Source organism: Homarus americanus, unplaced genomic scaffold (assembly GCF_018991925.1).
Source record: "Homarus americanus isolate GMGI-L3 unplaced genomic scaffold, GMGI_Hamer_2.0 scaffold34921, whole genome shotgun sequence".
Lineage (NCBI taxonomy): Eukaryota > Metazoa > Arthropoda > Malacostraca > Decapoda > Nephropidae > Homarus > Homarus americanus.
In genome coordinates, this window is record NW_024741901.1 from 15,884,089 (window position 1) to 15,904,826 (window position 20,738).

Genomic DNA, 20,738 nt, shown 5'->3' on the forward strand with positions numbered 1-20,738 from the left:
ACATATTCCTTTTCATGACAACCCATTAAAAAATATTTCCACTGAGCTACTGTTTAAATACATGGCGTGTTTGTGCCCTTTAAACCAAGCTTATTTATCATTAATGGCCACCAGCTGATTCACACTTCAGTGACGTAATCAGTATGGTTTTTAATTACTTACAATTTGCATTAATTACAAATACTCTGTACAATGTATATTCTATGAAATGATGGCAGTACTGCGAAGATTAATTCACTATTGATATAGTAGCTCTGACGAAAAGCTACGGAGAGAGAGAGAGAGAGAGAGAGAGAGAGAGAGAGAGAGATGGGAAACAATTAGAGAGGATGGGAGGGAAAGAGAAAAAATTAAGAAGTTAGGAGGGAGTGAAAACAGAGCAACAGACAGACAAACAGAGACAGACACATACATAGACAGACAGACAGACAGAGACAGACACATACATAGACAGACAGACAGACAGAGCATCAGTGGTGTAAAACATTAATTCACAATTAGTGAGACACAACACACAGTACCCAGTAATGACATAAGTTCCCCGAAACGCCATAAGACTGCAGTAATTCATTGCCTATCTGAACCACTCGCTGCTGCCTCTACCAGGAATTCCTCGCAGTAAACCTGAACACACACACGCACACACACACACCCACACACACATACACTCACACACACACGCGCACACTTGTACTCGCTTGTATAGTAATGAATAACGTATTTTTGTTTTGTTTCCTTACGTGCCGAGAAAAAGTGAATTGTGTAACTAGTTTTAAGTTTTAAACCTGTATCGTGTTATCACCAATATGACACACACAGATACATTCCACCCTGGTTTGAATTCCCTGCCTAACATGACACAGTAACTCCCGGGCTCCTCCCCGCTCCAGTGTATAAAAACCAGCACCCCCGAGTCCTGGCAGTTCAGTGCACGTGTGTCAGCCGAGAGAGGTGGATGTGCCGGTCCTTCTCCGACCGCTCACATGTCCCACGTTTAAGTGTACCATATAACGTATAGAACCATACACTAGAACCTCTTGTAAAAACTCCGAACAAAACACCCACGTGATAATCTTCCATCAGTGGTAGTAACAGCACTGCACTCGACGTGCCCTCCTCTGCATTACTGGAAAATATCTTTGCCCGATGATTTTAAAGACGAAACGAAATACAGACCGTCCTAGAACTGGATATTCTAGTCCTCCTAACCATGGTGGGGGATAAGAACCAGTGTCTACGTCCCCAGTGAAATAAACATCTTCAGTGAGAGACAGAGAAAGAGAGATACTTTCGCCCCTGCAGCAGTAGCTCCTGACGAAGGGTTGAGGTGGTGGCCTTCCCTCGCACAGGAGGATGGGTTGGCAGGCGTGGTGGTGGTGGTGTGGTGGAGGGGGGGTGTCTGGTGGCGCCCAGCTGGTCCTGCTTGTTCAAGTTATCCTCGCCTGGGTCGATATCACGGCAGGTGAGTACGTTGCTGCCCCGCCCGCGTCCAGGTGTCATGACGCACATGTGACGCCTCATGATAGATATGGGGTCTCATGACAGGTGTAGGTGCTCATGACAGCATGCCGCCCTCAAGTTGCACGTTTGGAATATCATGGCAGTTGTAGGAGCCTCATGATCAGTAGCTCACCACCCTCATGAAGTACGTAGTGCCTCATGGCAGGTGTAGGGCACATGAGAGGTAACATACTGCTCTCATGGCGTACGTGTGGCATCCCATGACAGGTAGTACCTCGCCCTCCTGACGCACGTGTGGTGCCTTATGACTGATATGTGAGCCTCATGAAATATGCGGTGACTCATGACAAAAGGCATGCTGCATCATGATGCACATGTGGTGTCTCATGATAGGCAAGGAGGTTTTAAGACAGGTGAAGGGTCTTATGACAGGTGAGGGGTCTTATGAAAGGTGAGGGGTTTTTGAAGATCGTGGCGAGTATTAAGATATATGAGAGCTGCTTTATGTTATGGATGACCACAGAACAAGATGAAACACCTCATGTCAGGTTATAGCCTTTATCACAAGTGTACAAGAAAACCTCATTATTGGTTTGGTAGAATTTACAACAGATGTAGATTCCTAACAGGTCATGGCAGATGTGGATCCATGACAGATGTAGTGTCATGGCAGATGTGGGGTCATGACAGATGTGGGGTCATGGCAAATGTGGAGTCATGACAGATGTAGTGTCATGACAGATGTGGGTTCATGACAGATGTGGGGTCATGGTAGATGTGGAGTCATGACAGATGTGGGGTCATGACAGATTTGGGATCATGACACAAGTGGTGTCATGGCAGATGTGGGTTCATGACAGATGTGGGGTCATGACTGGTCTGGGTTCATGACAGATGTGGGGTAATGACAGATGTGGGATCATGGCAGATGTGGGCTAATGGCAAATGTGGAGTCATGTTAAATGTGGGGTCATGGCAGATGTGGGTCATGACAGATGTAGTGCCATGGCAGGTGTAGTGCCATGGCAGATGTGGGGTCATGACAGAAGTGGGGTCATGGCATATGTGGGGTCATAACATGAGGGGGTCATGACAGATGGGGCGTCATGACATGTGGGGTCATGGTAAATATGGGGTCATGGCAGATGGGGTCATGACAGATGTGATGTGGGGTCATGACACATGGCAGATGTGAGAGTCATGACAGATGTGAGGTCATGACATGTGGGGGTCATGACAGATGTGGGGTCATAACATGTGGGGTCATGACAAATGTGGGGTCATGGCAGATGTAGTGCCATGGCTGATGTGGGGTCATGACAGATGGGATCATGGCAGATGTGGGATCATGGCAGATGCGCGGTCATGACAGATGCGGTTTCATGACAGATGTGGGGTCATGACAGATGTGGATCATGGCAGATGTGGGATTATGGCAGTTGTCGGGTCATGACAGATGTTGTGTCATGACAAGTGGGGTCATGGCAGCTGTAATGCCATGGCAGATGTGGGGTCCTGACAGATGTGAGATCATAGCAGATGTGGAGTCATGGCAGATGTGGGGTCATAACATGTAGGGGGTCATGACAGATATGGGGTCATGACAGATGTGGGGTCATGGCAGATGTGGGGTCATGGCTGATGTAATGCCATGGCAGATGTGGGGTCATGACCGATGTGGGGTCATGGCAGATGTAATGCCATGGCAGATGTGGGGTCATGGCAGATGTGGGGTCATAACAGAGGTGGGGTCATGACAGTAATAGTATGACCACGACACCTCACTTGAACAATGTGTCCTCATTAATAATTAATTTGTGTTTATACATATTCATGGTTATGGTAATATTGGACACACACACACACGCGCATACATACATACATACATACATACATACATACATACATACATACATACATACATACATACATACATGCACACAACTCGGGTTTTTGCCAAACGGGAAATATTTTTACCATGTTTTAATTGGTATAATTCAATCGGATTTAATTTATATACGGTAAAACATATTATTTATCATTGTAGAGGTCGCTTATCATCATACTCTAACCAAGGTATACGTCAATTAGGTTAGGTTAGTTTGTTTATTGTATTTATTTATTTATATATATATATATATATATATATATATATATATATATATATATATATATATATATATATATATATATATATATATATATATATATATATATATATTTTTTTTTTTTTTTTACGGCATTAACCCACCCGGGCACAGGTCACTGACCCACATCAAGGCCTGGGGGGAGGGGGGGGGTGGTGAATATACCCAGGGTGTCCATAAATGACTACCCTAAAAATAGTATGCTAGCAGGCTTTAATCAGGGCAATCATTTATGGGCATCATGAATAATAATAATAATAATAATAATAATAATAATAATAATAATAATAATAATAATAATAATAATAATAATAATAATAACTAAATAAGAAAATGAAAACCTAAATTAAGAGTGAGAAACGATATACAGTATTTATGTTGTGTTGTCAAAGAAAAATAAAAAATTGAGACCCTGCAACTGTGTGTAAATGAGGCAGAAAATCAGTTCAGCAACCTGGGACTTGGTCACAATTTTTGTGATGCCATATGGCAGCAGGGTCTACCATAAGACAACACATTATGCTTCCAATATCTTCCCAGGCGGTAGTACCTCCCCGTTTGGTAGCTGCTTACTACATACTACCTATGGTAAGCGAAGTTATTAATGATGTTATTCCTTTATAGTATGTGTGTGTGTGTGTGTGTGTGTGTGTGTGTGTGTGTTTATTTAGACCCTTTAAATTCCTTGGTCGGTCATTAAATCTCCCTGAAAATCTATGGTCCTTTATAATCTTCTAAAAATTCGAACACAATTAATCTAAAAAAAAAAAATCCTACTCATTAAATTTACCTTTAAAATTAAGGCGTCCCTGAGCCCCCTTTTGAAATCGCCTATCAAATTCTACCTCCTTTAAATCTTCCTTAAGTTCTTAACCCCTTTAAATTCCTTAAGACCTTATAATATTATAATCCCATGATGATATCAGCCCCTAAATTGGGATATCCTCAAAAACAGTAGTAATTTACAGTAAATCCTTAAAAATCACCATTAAAATTTAAGCATTTTAAATCCATTAAAATTATTGCCCAATAAATTAAATATTCCCTTATATCACCCTTAAAATAGCATCCCATTAAATCAGCCTTATAATCCTAACTCCTTTAAATCATCCTTAAAATCCTTTCCCTTTAAATCGTTCTTAAAATTCTAGCTCACAGAAATCCCCTTGAAAATCTTACACCCCTGTAAGTCTCCCTTAAAATCCTAACACCTTTTAAATCACTTTTAAAAATCTACACCCTTTAAATCCCTCTTTAAATCTTACCATTTTTAAATCCCCTTAAATTCTTACCCCGTTAAACATCCCTTAAAATATTAACCTTAATATTCCCTTGAAATTCTTAACCCCTTTAATTCCACATTAAAAATCTTAACCTCTTTCAATTCACCTTAAAAAGCCTAACCCTCTTAACTCTCCCTTAAAATCCTACCGTCCCTTAAAATATTACACTCATTAAAAATTTACCATCCCTTAAATCTTCTTTAAAATCCTACCCACCCTTAAAATATTGCCCTACATAAAAAATCACCATACCTTAATTCTCCCTTAAAATCCAACGCCTTTTAAATCCCTTGTAATTCTACTCACTCGCCCCCTTTCCCTTGGCTAACGAGAGGTAAGCTGGTAACTGTGTACTAATATATCACGCGCCACTGAAACATTGGTAGCGTCAATTATGCTGACCTTGGTAGCTGACCATGAGCTGCGTGTGGCTAATGGGAGAAAGAGTGAGGTGGGGTGGAAGGGGAGAAAGAGAGGGGGGGGATGAGTACGGGAAAGAGAGGGAAATGAGGAAAAGAAAGAGAGAGGGAAGAGGGAAACAAGGGGAAAAGACGGAGGGAGAGAGAGAAAAGGAGGAATAGGGGGTTGAGTGAGGGGGGGAAAAGAAGAGTGGAAAGGGGCCGAGAGAGAGAGAAAGTGAGCGCAAGGGAGATGGAAGAGAGGGAGGTGTGAGAGAAACTGGGAGAGGGGGCAGTAGTGAGGAAACACAAGAATGAGAGAAGGAAATGTTAATGGAGAAAAAGGAAAAGAACGACGTGGGGAAAGTGGGCAGAAGAAGGGGAAAAGAGAAAAAGGAGGGGATAAGGTAAGAGGGAAGAGCGGGGTAGAAGGAAGAGGGAAGGAGTAAGAAGAAGAGGGAAGGAGAAAGAGGTGAGGGGGAAAGGTGGAGGAAATATTTTGCGAAAGGAGAGAGAGAGAGAGAGAGAGAGAGTGTGTGTGTGTGTGTGTGTGCAGCAATGAGCATTAAGGTATGGCTGAGTGAGGGTGTGAGAAAGTGTTCATGATCACGACTGCTCAGACCTATCTTCTGTACATAAGGTTTCATCCAATATATACTCGTCGAATGCATACAGGAGAAATCTTTTATTTATTCCATGTATTTCATATTTCATATTCCTCTCGAAATACTACATTTTCACTCCTGCGTTTGCTGTTCCTCTCAGTAAAGTGCATTTTTGCAAAAATTTGGCAATCGCCGGCAAGAGATTTCGAAAACATTTCAACTTCCATAAATCTTGGAACATTTTCACGAACGACGGAGGAAATCCGAGACAAACGTAAACATTGTAATCGACTAACAATCTAAGACGCATTAATTCAATTCACCTATGAAACAAGCCAAACAATCCAGTTATCCAGTTATTTAATTGTCATTACACGGCTTTAAAATATGCTATATTTGTGATACATAACAATAATCATTACACAACAAATATTGATAATAACAAAAGGATTCTCATTTGGCTACGTCGGATCAGCGAGGGAGAATAGGCATTTGCTCGGTGTTGTTATTTCCCGATCTGGCCAAGAGGGGGATCTCAGGTAGGATTGTAAAAGGATTAGATTCTCTCTTGAGTGTATCCTAAGTATAACTTTACGAGGATTTGATTGTTGTCGTACGAAGATGGATTCAGATGAGGTTGGAATTATCTGTTTGTTGTTTCTGGGACAAGCGGGAGATGGAAAAAGAAAAAAAGAATAATTTTATCCCAATTTGTTCTGGCGTGATATTGGTGGAACGATTTACTACACATTACTGCAGACTACCATTAAATGCTACCGAAAGCTATCATAATCTATCAGACAGTACCACACTCCCACCAAATACTATCATATATCTGACAAATAATATCACATGCCTATCATTAGTTCCATCTAACTACCATATTAGGCATACTGTTCATATAATTTAATATAATATTATTCTCTGTACACTTTGTACATCAGCATATTCCGCTATCAACCTCGCTCGTTTGTCTAACTGTCTATGATATCCTGGCTATAAATCTTAAAGCTCTTCTAAGAACTGCGTAATGGTTGGACATTTCCGATAGAGCGTGTGTTGCGGTGAGCTGCGTAGTGATAACCGATACGGATTGACGATGGACGAATATTGAATTATTTCGTGGATAGATGACGCATGTGTTGGGGCCTGAAGAGAAGCAGCCCTGAGCCGAATTCTGAAAATACTTTACGTTAATGATGTTTTCTCGTAACTGGGGGAAGGGGGACTTAAGTATACTTATAAATTAGTTCACTTAAGATATGACACGGCGATGGTAGGTACAATGGTTATGGATATTGTACTCCTGATTTTATCGTAATTAAAGCCGACGCAGGTATGCTCCACCTGGCTAACTAATCCCTGTTTGGCAGCACTTCACTCGCGTTCAAATTATGAAGCCTTATTTACACGTCACTGTGTATTCTCGCTTATAAACTCACTATTTTTACTCTCACAGGGAAAAAATATTTATCTAAAGGGATCAAGGTTTTCCCTCATAAAAATACATGGATATATGTCAAACATTTTTTTAATGTGTAAGCTGAAATCCTAAACTAATCATGTATCATGGAGAGCAACACACTCGATAACATGAAAGATACTTATATACTTTGTACCTCACCTGAGAGGTATTTATATATACATTCACGTAATGATTCAGATGGGGAAAATCATCTTATAAGTGTTTTAGTCTGGGAAGAGAGTGGAGGTAAGAGGATAAATAATACTAGTTATAAATATTTCCTTCCAGGTGGGTTAACACAGTGAAAGGAACATAATGCACTCTTAAAACTTGTGTTGACTGATCATTCTTGAAACACGTGTTGACTGACAATTCTTAAAACACGTGCTGGCGACAGGTAACCTCCCTCCCTTCACTGTCAAGGTATATTAGGGGTAGGAGTTAAACCTAAATCAACATTGTCTTTCAGAATGCTTAATAAAAGGGTTTATTATCGGTCAAATCTTTTTTACTCCATATATGAGCGGACGACCTACAGTAAGGTTCTCATGTTCAGAGGTCTTTGGCCTTCAGGTGTGTCATGCAAAGGAGCAACAGGTTAAGCTCTTCACAACTCTAGTAAATTGGTCTATTTGGGTTATTTAGGATTTTTTTTCAACACCACGTAATTTTACGCTACGTACATTAGACTTGGAGTCTTGGAAGACCACAAGAGTGATTACTGTGTATGTTTCTTCCATCTCTCTTTTCCGAGGAGAAGGAAAGATTACTGAAAAAAAAGTCAAAAGACTGAATTTCTATCAAACATTAAGGGCAAGTTGTGAACAAGACACCAGTGAAGTTCCCCAGAAAAGATGTCACTGTAATCTGGGGCGACACGAACCCAAGAACGCCCAATACAAGATTTATAGAACCATTACACGGTTATGGACACAGCTTTTACCTCCTCACTCAATCAATAACACTGAGGTCTCCAGCACCTCGTCCTGGGCTGTGAGTGAAAAATCTTCAACACCTTATCTAAACCTGTGAGTCAGGAGTCTTCAACACTTTCTCTAGACGGTGAGTCAGGGGTCTCCAACACCTTCTCTAGACTTAATGTGAGTCAGGGGTCTTCAACATCTTCTCTAGACCTGTGAGTCAGGGGTCTCCAACACCTTCTCTACACTTAATGTGAGTCAGGGGTCTACAACACCTTCTCTAGACCTATGAGTCAGGGGTCTTCAACACCTTATCTAAACCTGTGAGTCAGGAGTCTTCAACACTTTCTCTAGACGGTGAGTCAGGGGTCTCCAACACCTTCTCTAGACCTGTGAGTCAGGGGTCTCCAACACCTTCTCTAGACTTAATGTGAGTCAGGGGTCTTCAACATCTTCTCTGAATATCAGGGTCTTAACATTTCAGACCTGTGAGCAGGGCCTCAACATCTCTAGACCTGTGTCAGGGGTCTCCAACACCTTCTCTAGACAGGGGTCTGACACCTTCTCTAGACCTGTGAGTCAGGGTTTTCAACACCTTCTCTATACAGAGCTCACACCTCTCTAGACTGTGAGTGACGGTCTTCAACACCTTCTCTAGACCTGTGAGCCAGGGTCTTCAACACCCTCTGACTCGGTCAGAACACCTTCTCTGACCTGCAAACTTCTCTAGACTTAATGTGGTCAGGGGTCTTCAACACCTTCTCTAGACTCTGTGAGTCAGGGGTCTTCAACACCTTCTAGACTGTGAGTCAGGGTCTTCAACACCTCTAGACTTACTGTGAGTCAGGGGTCTCAGGACACTTCAGCATCTTCTTTAGACCTGTGAGTCAGGGGTCTTCAAACTTAGACCTTGGTCAGGGTCTCAACACCTTCTCTAGACTGGTGAGTCAGGATCTTCAACACCTTCTCTAGACTCTGTGAGTCAGGGGTCTTTCAGACACCAGAGTCAGGGTCTTCAAACACCCTCAGACTTAATGTGAGTCAGGGGTCTTCAACACCTTTCTAGACCTGTGAGTCAGGGTCTTCAACACCTTCTCTAGACTTAATGAGTCAGTCTTCAACACCTTCTCAGAGTGAGTCAGTCTTCAACACCTTCTCTAGACTGTGAGTCAGGGTCCCAACACCTTCTCCTAGACCTGGGTCAGGGTCTTCCTCTAACCAGTGAGTCAGGGGTCTTCTTAAGTCAGGCCTTTCAACACCTCTAGACCTTCAACACCTTCTCTAGACCTGTGGAGTCATCTTCAGGGTCTTCAACACCTTCTCTGTGAGTCAGTCTTCACACCTTCAGGGTCTTCAACACCTTCTCTTAATTCCTGAGTCAGGAGTCTTCAACACCTCTCTAGACCTGTGAGTCAGGGGATCTCAACACCTTCAGACCTCTAGACCTGTGAGTCAGGGTCCCAACACCTTCTCTAGACTTAATGTGAGTCAGGTCTTCAACACCTTCTCTAGACCTGTGAGTCAGGGTCTTGCAGTCTTCAACACCTTCAGACCTGTGAGTCAGAGAGTCAGGAGTCAACACCTTCTTTGACCTCATAATGAGTCAGGGGGGGCATCCAACAGCTTCTTTCAGACCTGTGAGTTAGGGTCTGCAACACCTTCACTAGACCTGTGAGAGTCAGGAGTCTTCAACACCTTCTCTAGACCTGTGAGTCAGGTCTTCCAACACCTCTCTCTAGACCTGTGAGTCAGGGTCTTCTTCAACATCTTCTTTTAGACCTGTGAGTCAGGGTCTTCAACACCTTTCTAGACTCAGCCAGGGTCTTCAACACCTTCTAGACCTGTGAGTCGGGTCTCAACACCCCAGACCTGTGAGTCAGGGTCTTCAACACCTTCTTCTAGACCTGTGAGTCAGGGTCTTCAACACCTTCTCTTCTTAGACCAGTGAGTCAGGGGTCTTCAATACCTTCTCTGAGACCTGTGAGTCAGTGAGTTCAACACCTTCTAGACCTGTGAGTCAGGGTCTTCAAACACCTCTAGACCAGTGAGTCAGGGGTCTTCAACACCTTCTCCAGACCTGTGAGTCAGGGGTCTTCAACACCTTCTCTAGACCAGTGAGTCAGGGTCTTCAATACCTTCTCTAGACCTGTGAGTCAGGAGTCTTCAACACCTTCTCTAGACCTGTGAGTCAGGAGTCTTCAACACCTTCTCTAGACCTGTGAGTCAGGGGTCTTCAACACCTCTAGACCAGTGAGTCAGGGGTCTTCAACACCTTATTCTAGACCTATGAGTCACGGGTCTTCAACACGTCCTCCAGACCACTGAACTGGAGGATCATCGTCTGTGGTCTCTGATATAAGAGAAGGTCGTTGATAAGCTGCACAATGCCGGGCTTCATTATCTCACAGTTAAATATTGTTCCAGGAAATCGTGGAATAAGGTTAATCTTTATTTGAAATTGTGAGAAAATGAGCAAGTTGTGTTGACAAAGAGAATGGTAATGTTTTAGAAGCAGCGTTTCCTTATCAATCTTATAACAGACTTTAATATAAAATGGAAGAGTTTCGTTACGGTTACTGAGCATCAAGTGATTTACATAAGTCTAATCACTAGTCATTGCAAAATTCAGCGTTTCCAAACGTAATTCCAAGAACAATATAAGACTAATAACCCTCTTTGTTGTGTTATTTGTTCACATTCTCAGATCAATGGTCAGCGAGACTAGCATGTGAGCTTGATATATATACAAACATAAGTCGAATTACTTAACTCACTTGCCCTCAACCATATATTGATATTGAAACAGTTTATTTGGCCAGAAAAATACAGATACAGAGTGGATAATAATAACAAATAGACATGCCTGAGCCAACTGCGAGCCTGAGCTCTCTCAGTGGCACCTGATATACACTGTACATTTATCTCAAGGAAGTATTATGTAATTATGTAACATTTAGTATCATCTGGAATAGTACACATAACATGGTGTTCGTAAGAACATATGAGAATGTTCCCACGATTATTATTTCGTTATTTTTTTTTACATTTATATTATAAGTATATAGATATTTATATATCTAACTTATCCTAAAATACATAATACTAACTCTAAATGATCCATATAGTCCACGCCTCTAAACCTCACACATCTCTTGGTTTTAAAACAAATATTCCATATGTTTATAGTCTTTATCCTTCCCTATTTAAGAGAAAAAAAAATCAGTTCAGAATTTTTGTCTCCAACTTTTACACTGCCCTCTTTTCTTTAGATCATTGTTGCTTTTGTTCTTAAAAATCTATACAACTCTCGCGCTAGTGACTCTCAGTAATTATTTCCTTCATTCACTGTTCTTCCTTCCGTCTTCGAGGCTACTTCATTGAGAAGACTTTTACTTGCGTTAAGATTCCTCTCTCCTTGCAGGACCTCTGGTCTCCTCCTCCAAATTATTTTAACCCCTCTCAAAGACCTTCCATCGTTTTCTGGCCCTCCCACTCCAACACCCCCCCCCCCAGATCCTGTTAAGGACCTCTGACTTTCTCTAAAAAAAAAATTCTGACTGCTATCCAAGACCTCCCCTTTCAGCCCTCCAAAATATCTATGACAACCTTCCACTCTAAGAGACCCATGCAGGCCCTCTTAAATATCTCAAAACCACCTCCAAAGACATGATCCCCTCCAGCACTCCTCGAAGACCTACACAACATGTAACCCTTCAAAAACTCTCCCCTAATTCCACTACTACTCTTCAAAGTTAACACGTTCTTCATACTCCAAAATCTTCCCCCCTAACACTTCTTTTTCCCAGTACTCTATGAGCTCCTTTCTCTTCTTTCCGGTTACATTTATTTCACTCTTTTCCTCTCTTCCGAACTCTCCCTCTCTTCTTCTCTCCCTACGTCTTCCCTTCCCTACTTCTCTTCCCTCCCTCCTTCAGCCTTTCTCTCCTTCCCTCTGTCCTTCTCTCCTTCCCTTTACTCCCTCTATCCCTTCCACTCTCTCCCTGTCCCCCTGTTTCCCAATCTTCACCCTCCACTCCCTCTACCCCTTCCACCCTCTCCCTGTCCCCCTGCTTCCCATTCTACTCCCTCCACTTCTCCCTCCGCTCCCTCACTTACACCCCCCTCCCCTTTACTTATCCCCCCTCCCTCCTTTCCCTTCTGGACGCCACTGGACGGGCGTATGAGTAATGGCCGCCACTCGACCATAGTTTTTACGGCACTAACCAGATATTAGCGTCTGGTTTCCCTCAACACCGTGACTTTTAAACCAGATTCTCAAAGGGACGGACAAAAACAACCAAGGCTGAGGGGTAAAAACACCTTCTTACACGCCAGGGAAATTTTTTGAAGACGACGGGAAATTGCAAACGATGCTGCAGGAACACTCATTCAAGATTACGTGAAGTAATTTATATTCTTTTTCCATTCACAAATGAACTGCCTTAGTCCTAAATATAGCAATGCCTACGAGATGAGATGGAAAGGAAAAAATAGACAATTAAAAGATAAAGACAGACCTGATGATAAGATAAAGGAAATAATTCAGACGGACAAACGAAAGATAGTGAAAACTGGACGGAAAACAAAACAAAAAAGATCTAAACATAAAAAAGAAAGCCATGTTTGACGGAAATGTATGTGATCCAATTCCGAAAGAGAGAAAAAAATAAGACCGGAGGAAAAAACAACTAAAAAAAATGTGAGTGTGACGCCAAAATAGTGAAAGTCAGAGACATAAACAAACAAGACCTTGAGCGTGGACAAAGTTGGTATCCAGCAGGTGACGTGAGCCCCGGCGCTAGTTCACGGCGCCACCATCTAGCCTGCAGTGGCTCCCCTTTACTGTCGTGTGGTGAATTGTGGTGATGGCAGAAGTGTGGTGATGTAAAGAGAGTGGTGATGTAAGGAGTGTAGTGATGGCAGGCGTGTGGTGATAAAGAGTGTGGTGATGTAAAGGTGTGTGATGGCAGGCGTGTGGTGATGTAAAGAGAGTGGTGATGTAAGGAGTGTAGTGATGGCAGGCGTGTGGTGATGTAAAGAGTGTAGTGATGGCAGGCGTGTGGTGATGTAAAGAGTGTAGTGATGTAAAGAGTGTGGTAATAATAAGAGTGTGCCGGTGATATAAAAAGTGTGGTGGTGATGGCAAGAGTGTGCTGGTAATGGCAGGAGTATGGTGATGGCATGTGGTGGTGATGGTGAGCGTGGTGGTGATTGGTGATGGCAGGAGTGTGATGATGCCAGGAGTGTGGTGGTGATAGCAAGATGTGTTGGTGATGGAAGGAGTGGTGGTGATTGGTGATGGCAGGAGTGTGGTGATGCCAGGAGTGTGGGGATGGTGGGAGCGTGGTGGTGATAAAGAGTGTGTGGTGGTGATGGCAGGAGTGTGGTGGTGATGGAAGAGGTGGTGGTGATTGGATGGCAGGAGTGTGGTGATAGGAGGTGGTGGTGATGGCAAGAGCGTGCTGGTAGTGGCAGGAGGGAGATGGCAGAAGCGTGGTGGTGATGGAAGGAGTGTGGTGGTGATTGGTGATGGCGGTGTGGTGATGCCAGGAGTGTGGTGGCAGAGTGTGGTGATGGCAGGAGGGGTAAGGCAGGAGTGTGGTGATGGCAGAAGTGTGGTGATGGCAGGGGTGGTGGTGATGGCAGGAGTGTTGTGGAGATGGCAGGAGTGGTGATGGCAGAGTGTGGTGATGGCAGTAGTATGGTAATGTCAAGAGGTGGTGGTGATGGCAGGAGGTGGCGGTGATAGCAGGAAGTGGTGGTGATGGCAGGGTGTGGTGGTGATGGCAGGACTGTGGTGGTGATAGCAGGGTGTGGTGGTGATGGCAGAAGTGTGGTGGTGATGGCAGAAGTGTGGTGGTGATGGGAGTGTGGTTGAGTGTGGTGGTGATGGAAGAAGTGTGGTGGTGATGGCAGAAGTGTGGTGGTGATGGCAGAGGTGGTGGTGATGGGAGGTGTGGTGGTGACGGCAAGTGTGGTGGTGATGGCAGAAGTGTGGTGGTGATGGCAGACGTGTGGTGGTGGCAGACGTGTGGTGGTGACGGCAGGGGTGTGTGGTGGTGATGGGAGAAGTGTGGTGGTGGATGGCAGGTGAGGTGGTGATGGCAGGGTGTGGTGATGTGGGAGTGTGGTGGTGATGACAGGAGTGTGGTGGTGATGGCAGGAGTGTGGTGATGATGGCAGGAGTGTGGTGATGATGGGGGGTGTGGTGGTGATGACAGGAGTGTGGTGGTGATGACAGGAGTGTGGTGGTGATGGCAGGAGTGTGGTGGTGATGGCACAGTTCTCCCTCACTCTCTCCCCCACTCAATCACTCATTCACTCTCCCTTCAAATCTCTCCTCCACCCTCCCTACCTCCCATTCTCCCACCTTCCCCCACTTCACCTCTCACTCCTTCCCTCCACCTTCTCACCCTCCCTCACTCACAACTTCACCGCACTTTTCACCCTCTCTCCTCGTCCACCCTTCCTACCTTAAGTCCAATCATCTCTCTCTCTCTCTCCTTAACCTCCCTTCTCACCTGCTCTCCCCTTTCTCTCACTTTCCTCCCCCAACCCCCCAATCACCATGCTCCTCCCACCTTCCGCCCATTTTCGTCTCACTCTCCTCACACCCGCCTCCCATACCCTTTCCCTCTCTCCTCCCCTTCCGCCCACTCTCTTCTCACCGTCTACCCCCGTCCTATCGTGCCTGCGCCCACCCTTTCCTTTAATTACCCTCTCAGAGAGAAACAAAGACGATCCATTTCATCTTATTTTTCTAGTAAAGTTCATTGTGAGGCGAACTGACGGAGGATTGGACGCCCACACAAAACATCTACTCTATACTGAGTCTCGACCCTCTTAATGTGGCGTGGGACACAAACACACACACACACACACACACACACACACACATATATATATATATATATATATATATATATATATATATATATATATATATATATATATATATATATATATATATATATATATATATATATATATATATATATATATATACATACATACATACATGAACAGTAAGAGTGAGCATAAAATATCAACAATTTAAATGTCAAAATAAAAAAAAAGAAATTCTGAAAACTCATATTGAATTTATTATCTCAAATCCTCATAGTTAAGCCAGCCGTAGCCTTCAGAGTAACCTATATTACCACAAAGGCATTACCCCACATATTTATTTCAAAGGCATTAACCTATATTTTACGCCAAGGAGGTCGAAGGAAGATTATAAACATTGAAGTAACCTGAATAAAACATCTAAACAGTATCCTTTACATCTACTTTGAATAATTTTAAAGCATTTTTTTTCTTGTTTCCTGTGACATCCGCGTATCGATTTCTGAGAGCAAAAAGAAGTTGCTGTAACGTTTTTTAAGTCAATATGATTCGTAAACCTGATTAGCTAAGTTGGCAGGTCCATAAGGAAGTTAGCGACAGTTTATGTAAGTTACGCACAATCTGAGGAAGTTAGAGACAGGTGAGTGGTGGTGGGGAGGGGAGGGGAGAGGGGGAAGGAGTGTGAAGAGACAGATAAAAGATGAGAGTTGTGGAGGGGGGGTGATGGAGGGAGGAGATGGGATGAGAAGGAAATGGGTAAAGAGGGAGGGGGTGTGGGAGCAGGCGGGAAAGAAAGAGGGAGGACAAGGAGGGGGTGGAGAAGGGAGGGGGGGGAGAGGAGGACCCAGAAGGGAAGTGAACGAAAGACTTTACTCCGCCAGATGCTACATCCTCTTCCGACCGGCTGTGTACCTGAGATTGAAATAGGGTAATGTTAAGCCACCTGTGGTTGTCTTCTTTACGTCGACAGGATAGACAGGATAGACAGAGAGACAGACACAGCTACCATCAGTAAACAACCAGCTGCTGCTACTGTCTGGGTGGCGACAGGGGGCTGTGATAGGCTATAACTCACCAGTGTGTCGCAGAGGCTGAGGTAAAGTAGTGACTATAACTCCTTTATGATGATTTGATGTATCTATATATATACAGTGTGTGTGTGTGTGTGTGTGTGTGTGTGTGTGTGTGTGTGTGTGTGTGTGTGTGTGTAGGTGCCTGGGAATTACACGTCAGTTTTGAGGAAAGGAAATGTGACTGCAAACTCAGTCTCGAATTGACCTACCCCTCAAACCTCCCAACCATCCCCTAGAGTTCTCAAAAAAAACCTCCTCCGCCTTCGTGTTTTCCAAAGCCTCCAATTACCTTATGTACCCAAACCCCTCTATCCACTCTCGCATCCCCCCTTCCCCTACCTTTCTGCCAGTATCTCTATTCCCCCTTGTCTCTCCTGAAGAAGAAAAAGAAGCGATGACACGTAAGGGAGACGCAGCTGGCAAGTACGCCGTCTCTCTGCCACCCACGGGAGGTAAACACGGTCACGTCAAAGGTGAATGTAAGATCTCATCTCTTCAAGGGTGGTCGCTTATAATCTTGATGTTGATACGAAGGGAGAAAAAATCTTGTTGCAGTTGAATAGTTTTCACCGTGACCTGTCGACGTGGTTTATCTTCATTCCTTTATCACGGTATTTTTTTTTATACATAATCAATGTTTAATAAAGATATAGGAACGTTATCTTCTCGCCTTCCTCTCCTCTTCCTCCTTCATCTCGTTTTATCTCTTTCTCCTCTTTGGTCTCCCCCCCCCATTACCTCATCCCTATCTCTTTCCATCACTAGTTATTCTCCATTACTTTTCCATACATGTATACATCCACGAATCTGTATTACTTCAAATGAATATGCATCTTTGTGACCCTGTGAATATATCTGAATACTTTTATATCAAAGTGTAAAGGAAACACACTTACGTCTCCCTAGTTCTGCCGAGATGAGACGCTCACACCTCCTCCTCCTTCACCAGAGAACCATCAGTCACTCCGTCGTCTACTTCTACAGCTACTTCCTATTATCCCTAACAAGCCACTTCTCAAACTCCAGCACCTCTCTCTCTCTCTCTCAGCCCTTTTTCATTCAAAACTCTTCAACTCTTCAACGAATCCCTTCAGACTCGTGTCCTTAGCACCTCTTCCATCTTCCATCCCATAACCCGCTTCCCACACCACTTCCCCCCTTCCCATACCACCCAACAAACCCCTCTCTCCATCACCCCATTACCCCATTCTCACAATCACCCACACCCTCTCCTACACCACAACCCCTCCACATCCCACCATCACCCGTTCCCACACCACAACCCCCTTCCCACCATCACCCGCACCCATTCCACTACCCACCCTCACCCAACTCTCCCAGTCGTCCTGTTCCATTTACCTCCCATCGGCGTCCAAAAGTTCGATATTCTATTCCGGTTAAATTCGTTGTCCCCCGCCGCGTTCCGTCAGACCTTGGACGTCTCATTTCCCCCACACGTAAAATGGTTCTTTCCGTATCAAATTGGCGAATGTGTCTTTATTTAAGGCTGGGAGGAGAGTAAGGCTGGGAGGAGAGAGTGGTGAAGAATGTAACTTAAAGACTCCCACGCCTTCCCTCCCTCCCTCCCTTATCTCGTCTCATCACACCTTCTCCCCCACCCCACCCCCCTCTCCTGGTCTTCCTCCCTCCTACCTTTTCTCCTCTCCCGACTTTACCCCCTCCCACCTCCTCCTCCCTTCCGCCTTACCCCTCACCTTCAGACTCCCTTCCCGCCCCCTTATAGAACTCTCTCAGAAGCTTATTTGTGATTAAAGAAGAAAATATCGTAATTTACGTTATTTTTTTATTATAACCATCTACGGGGAGTAAGTTTTCATTTTATGAGAATTTTCTTTGTTTTTATTTATTATTTTTTATTTCTCTGGGGATTTTTTCACCCTTTTTAACTTATTGTTTATCATTATCATGTTATTTTATTTCATTTATCTGAAAATTTGCGACCACTTTTGTCTGTTTATTTCTGTTACAATTCTTATTCATTTTCTCTCCACCGTGAATGTCATAACATAAGTTATTTTAATTTTCAGGCTAAAAACACAACTATTTTCACTTCTCAAATTTACTATTCCCCAGAGTGTTATTCTTCTTTATGGCTGTTACGTATAATTATCATCAACACATTTACATACACCATCTTTGCCAGCTTTATTTAATATCTTACTGAGTCCCATAACGTAAGATAAACATCTTTAGTGAAGCTACTTGAGACATTTTTACAGGAAGTTCCAGAGTGATGAACATATAAGCATCTCTACCAACACACACACACACACACACACACACACACACACACACACACGACACACACCCCAGGCCTTGTTCGAACTAATATCCTTCCCTCACAGAGACAGTGTACAAACAGTGTGTGTGTCTGACCACTTGGCCACTGCCTCATCTGCCTCTGTCTATATGTAATCCTGTGTGTTCCTCTATATTCATACTACGAATGTGTGTGTGTGTGTGTGTGTGTGTGTGTGTGAGAGAGAGAGATTGGGTATTGCTTGTAATTCATACTCTGATTGGGAGATTAGTAATGGTATTTGTATTATATCGGCTAATGGATACGGTCAGTGATTGGTCAAGTGATGTACCCTCCTCCTCCTATACCCAATCCACGCTAACCATCAGAACCGAATCCAAATCCCTATCAGCTCCCTCCAATATAACCGAACCATGTCCAACATTTTCCTCATATCCAAAATTTTCTTTCTTGTCACGATATATTATTCTGTCCACGATATTTTCACATGTCCAAGATAATTTACCATATCCAAGATAACTTACCATGTCTCAGATAACTTACCATATCCAATATAACTTACCATGTTCAAGACATATCCAAGCTAACTTACCATGTCTAAGATTACTTAACATGTCCAAGACAACTTACCATATCCAAGATAACTTATCACGTCCAAGACATATCCAAAACAACTTACCATGTCCAAGATAACCTACCATGGCCAAGATAACTTATAATGTTTACGATATCCTTCACATATCACAAATACCCCAAGTCAGCTTGTAGTAATATCCCAACCAAGCTAATAGTAATATTGCTATCCCAGCCTCTAGTAATGTGACGCTGCCGAAATAATATTGCCGGAAAATTATATCACTATACTGCCCTGAGCTACACTGTAACGAGCAGCTGGTAGCAGGAGGAGGAGTACGAGGAGAGAGGAGGAGGAGGAGGAGGAGGAGGAGGAGCATGAGGAGGAGGAAGATTGGATAGGGAGGTTAATGGAAACAACGAGATAGAAAAAGAATGAAGGAAAGGGGAGGAGTTATGGAGGAAAAGAGTAGGAAGGAGAAGGAGGATGAGGGAAGGAAAGGGGGAGTGAGAAGGAAGTGGGGAGGTAGGAGAAATGAAAGGAATGGGAAGATACTGAAGGATCAACTACAACAGGAAGGAAGAAGAGGAGGAAGAAGAATAAGAAGAGAAGGAAGATACGGCCGTAACACCCTATTAGAAGTATTTTGTCACCGTTGATGAGGTGACAGCAGTGGAGCCACCTGGTGACCTACGCACACCTGTTTACGTGATGGCAGCAATAAGAAAGAAGTTATGGGAGTGTGTGTGAGAGAGAGAGAGAGAGAGAGAGAGAGAGAGAGAGAATATGCATACGATATATCCATTAACAATACACATACTATACTCGATCACCTGACACATAATCAACAAACATTCCTTCATCCTACAGTACATAACATGTACGAGGTGACACAATGACAGCCTTGATGACAAGTGACACTAAATTCTTCACCACATCCTGTCGACGCTGATAAAGTATTCCCGTGTACAGTAATGCTTAGATGAAGTAAGATAAATTGTAAGTATATACAGTAGATCGCCTTGGTTGGGGGGAGGTGAAATCAGTTGCATTTCCGTAGATTATGAGAATTTCCACCAGCCGCTCACCCCATCACACTTGGCTGGGCACCTGGGGGGGGGGAGGGGGTAGAACGCAGTGGCCTGTATCATGGACTTATGGATATTTTATAGTAAATCTGAAATGTTATTTGTTCATAAATACAAACTCGGACGTCAATCTATAATACGACTGGTTAAGCATCAGCCAATACGTGTAATGATAGTGATAAATGAAACAGTTACAACCGTACTGACCAGTTAACTCGTGTTAAATATATATATATATATATATATATATATATATATATATATATATATATATATATATATATATATATATATATATTGACCAGTTACACATACATACATAAATAAACACACATACACACATAATGGTTGCCCCTCGTTTAACGATGATGGCCGGCCCAAGGGCCACCTAGGCGTTAATTTGTGTAAGGTGTAGAAGCTGTCGCCAACACAACAACCACACCTGAGTTAACGAGCTGCATGATCCAGTGTCAAGGAATTGTCCAAGAAGACCGGACAACTTGCCAACTGCACTGGCTAACCATTACCTTGGAAAACGATCCGCAAATCGATTAGCCTCCAGGTTCCCAATTACTGCTGGGTCGACAGAGGCAAATG

At 43.4% G+C, this 20,738-nt stretch overlaps 1 protein-coding gene across 1 annotated transcript in view; it reads left to right on the forward strand.

The window, feature by feature from the left end:
* The first annotated feature begins 919 nt into the window (after positions 1–919).
* The window catches only part of LOC121876316, a 105,647-nt gene continuing 85,828 nt past the window's right edge, over positions 920–20,738 (forward strand). The window contains exon 1 of the mRNA XM_042381371.1: positions 920–1,462. Coding sequence (XP_042237305.1) covers positions 1,354–1,462 — 109 coding nt within the window. The 5' untranslated portion in view covers positions 920–1,353. The remainder of the gene's footprint in view (positions 1,463–20,738) is intronic.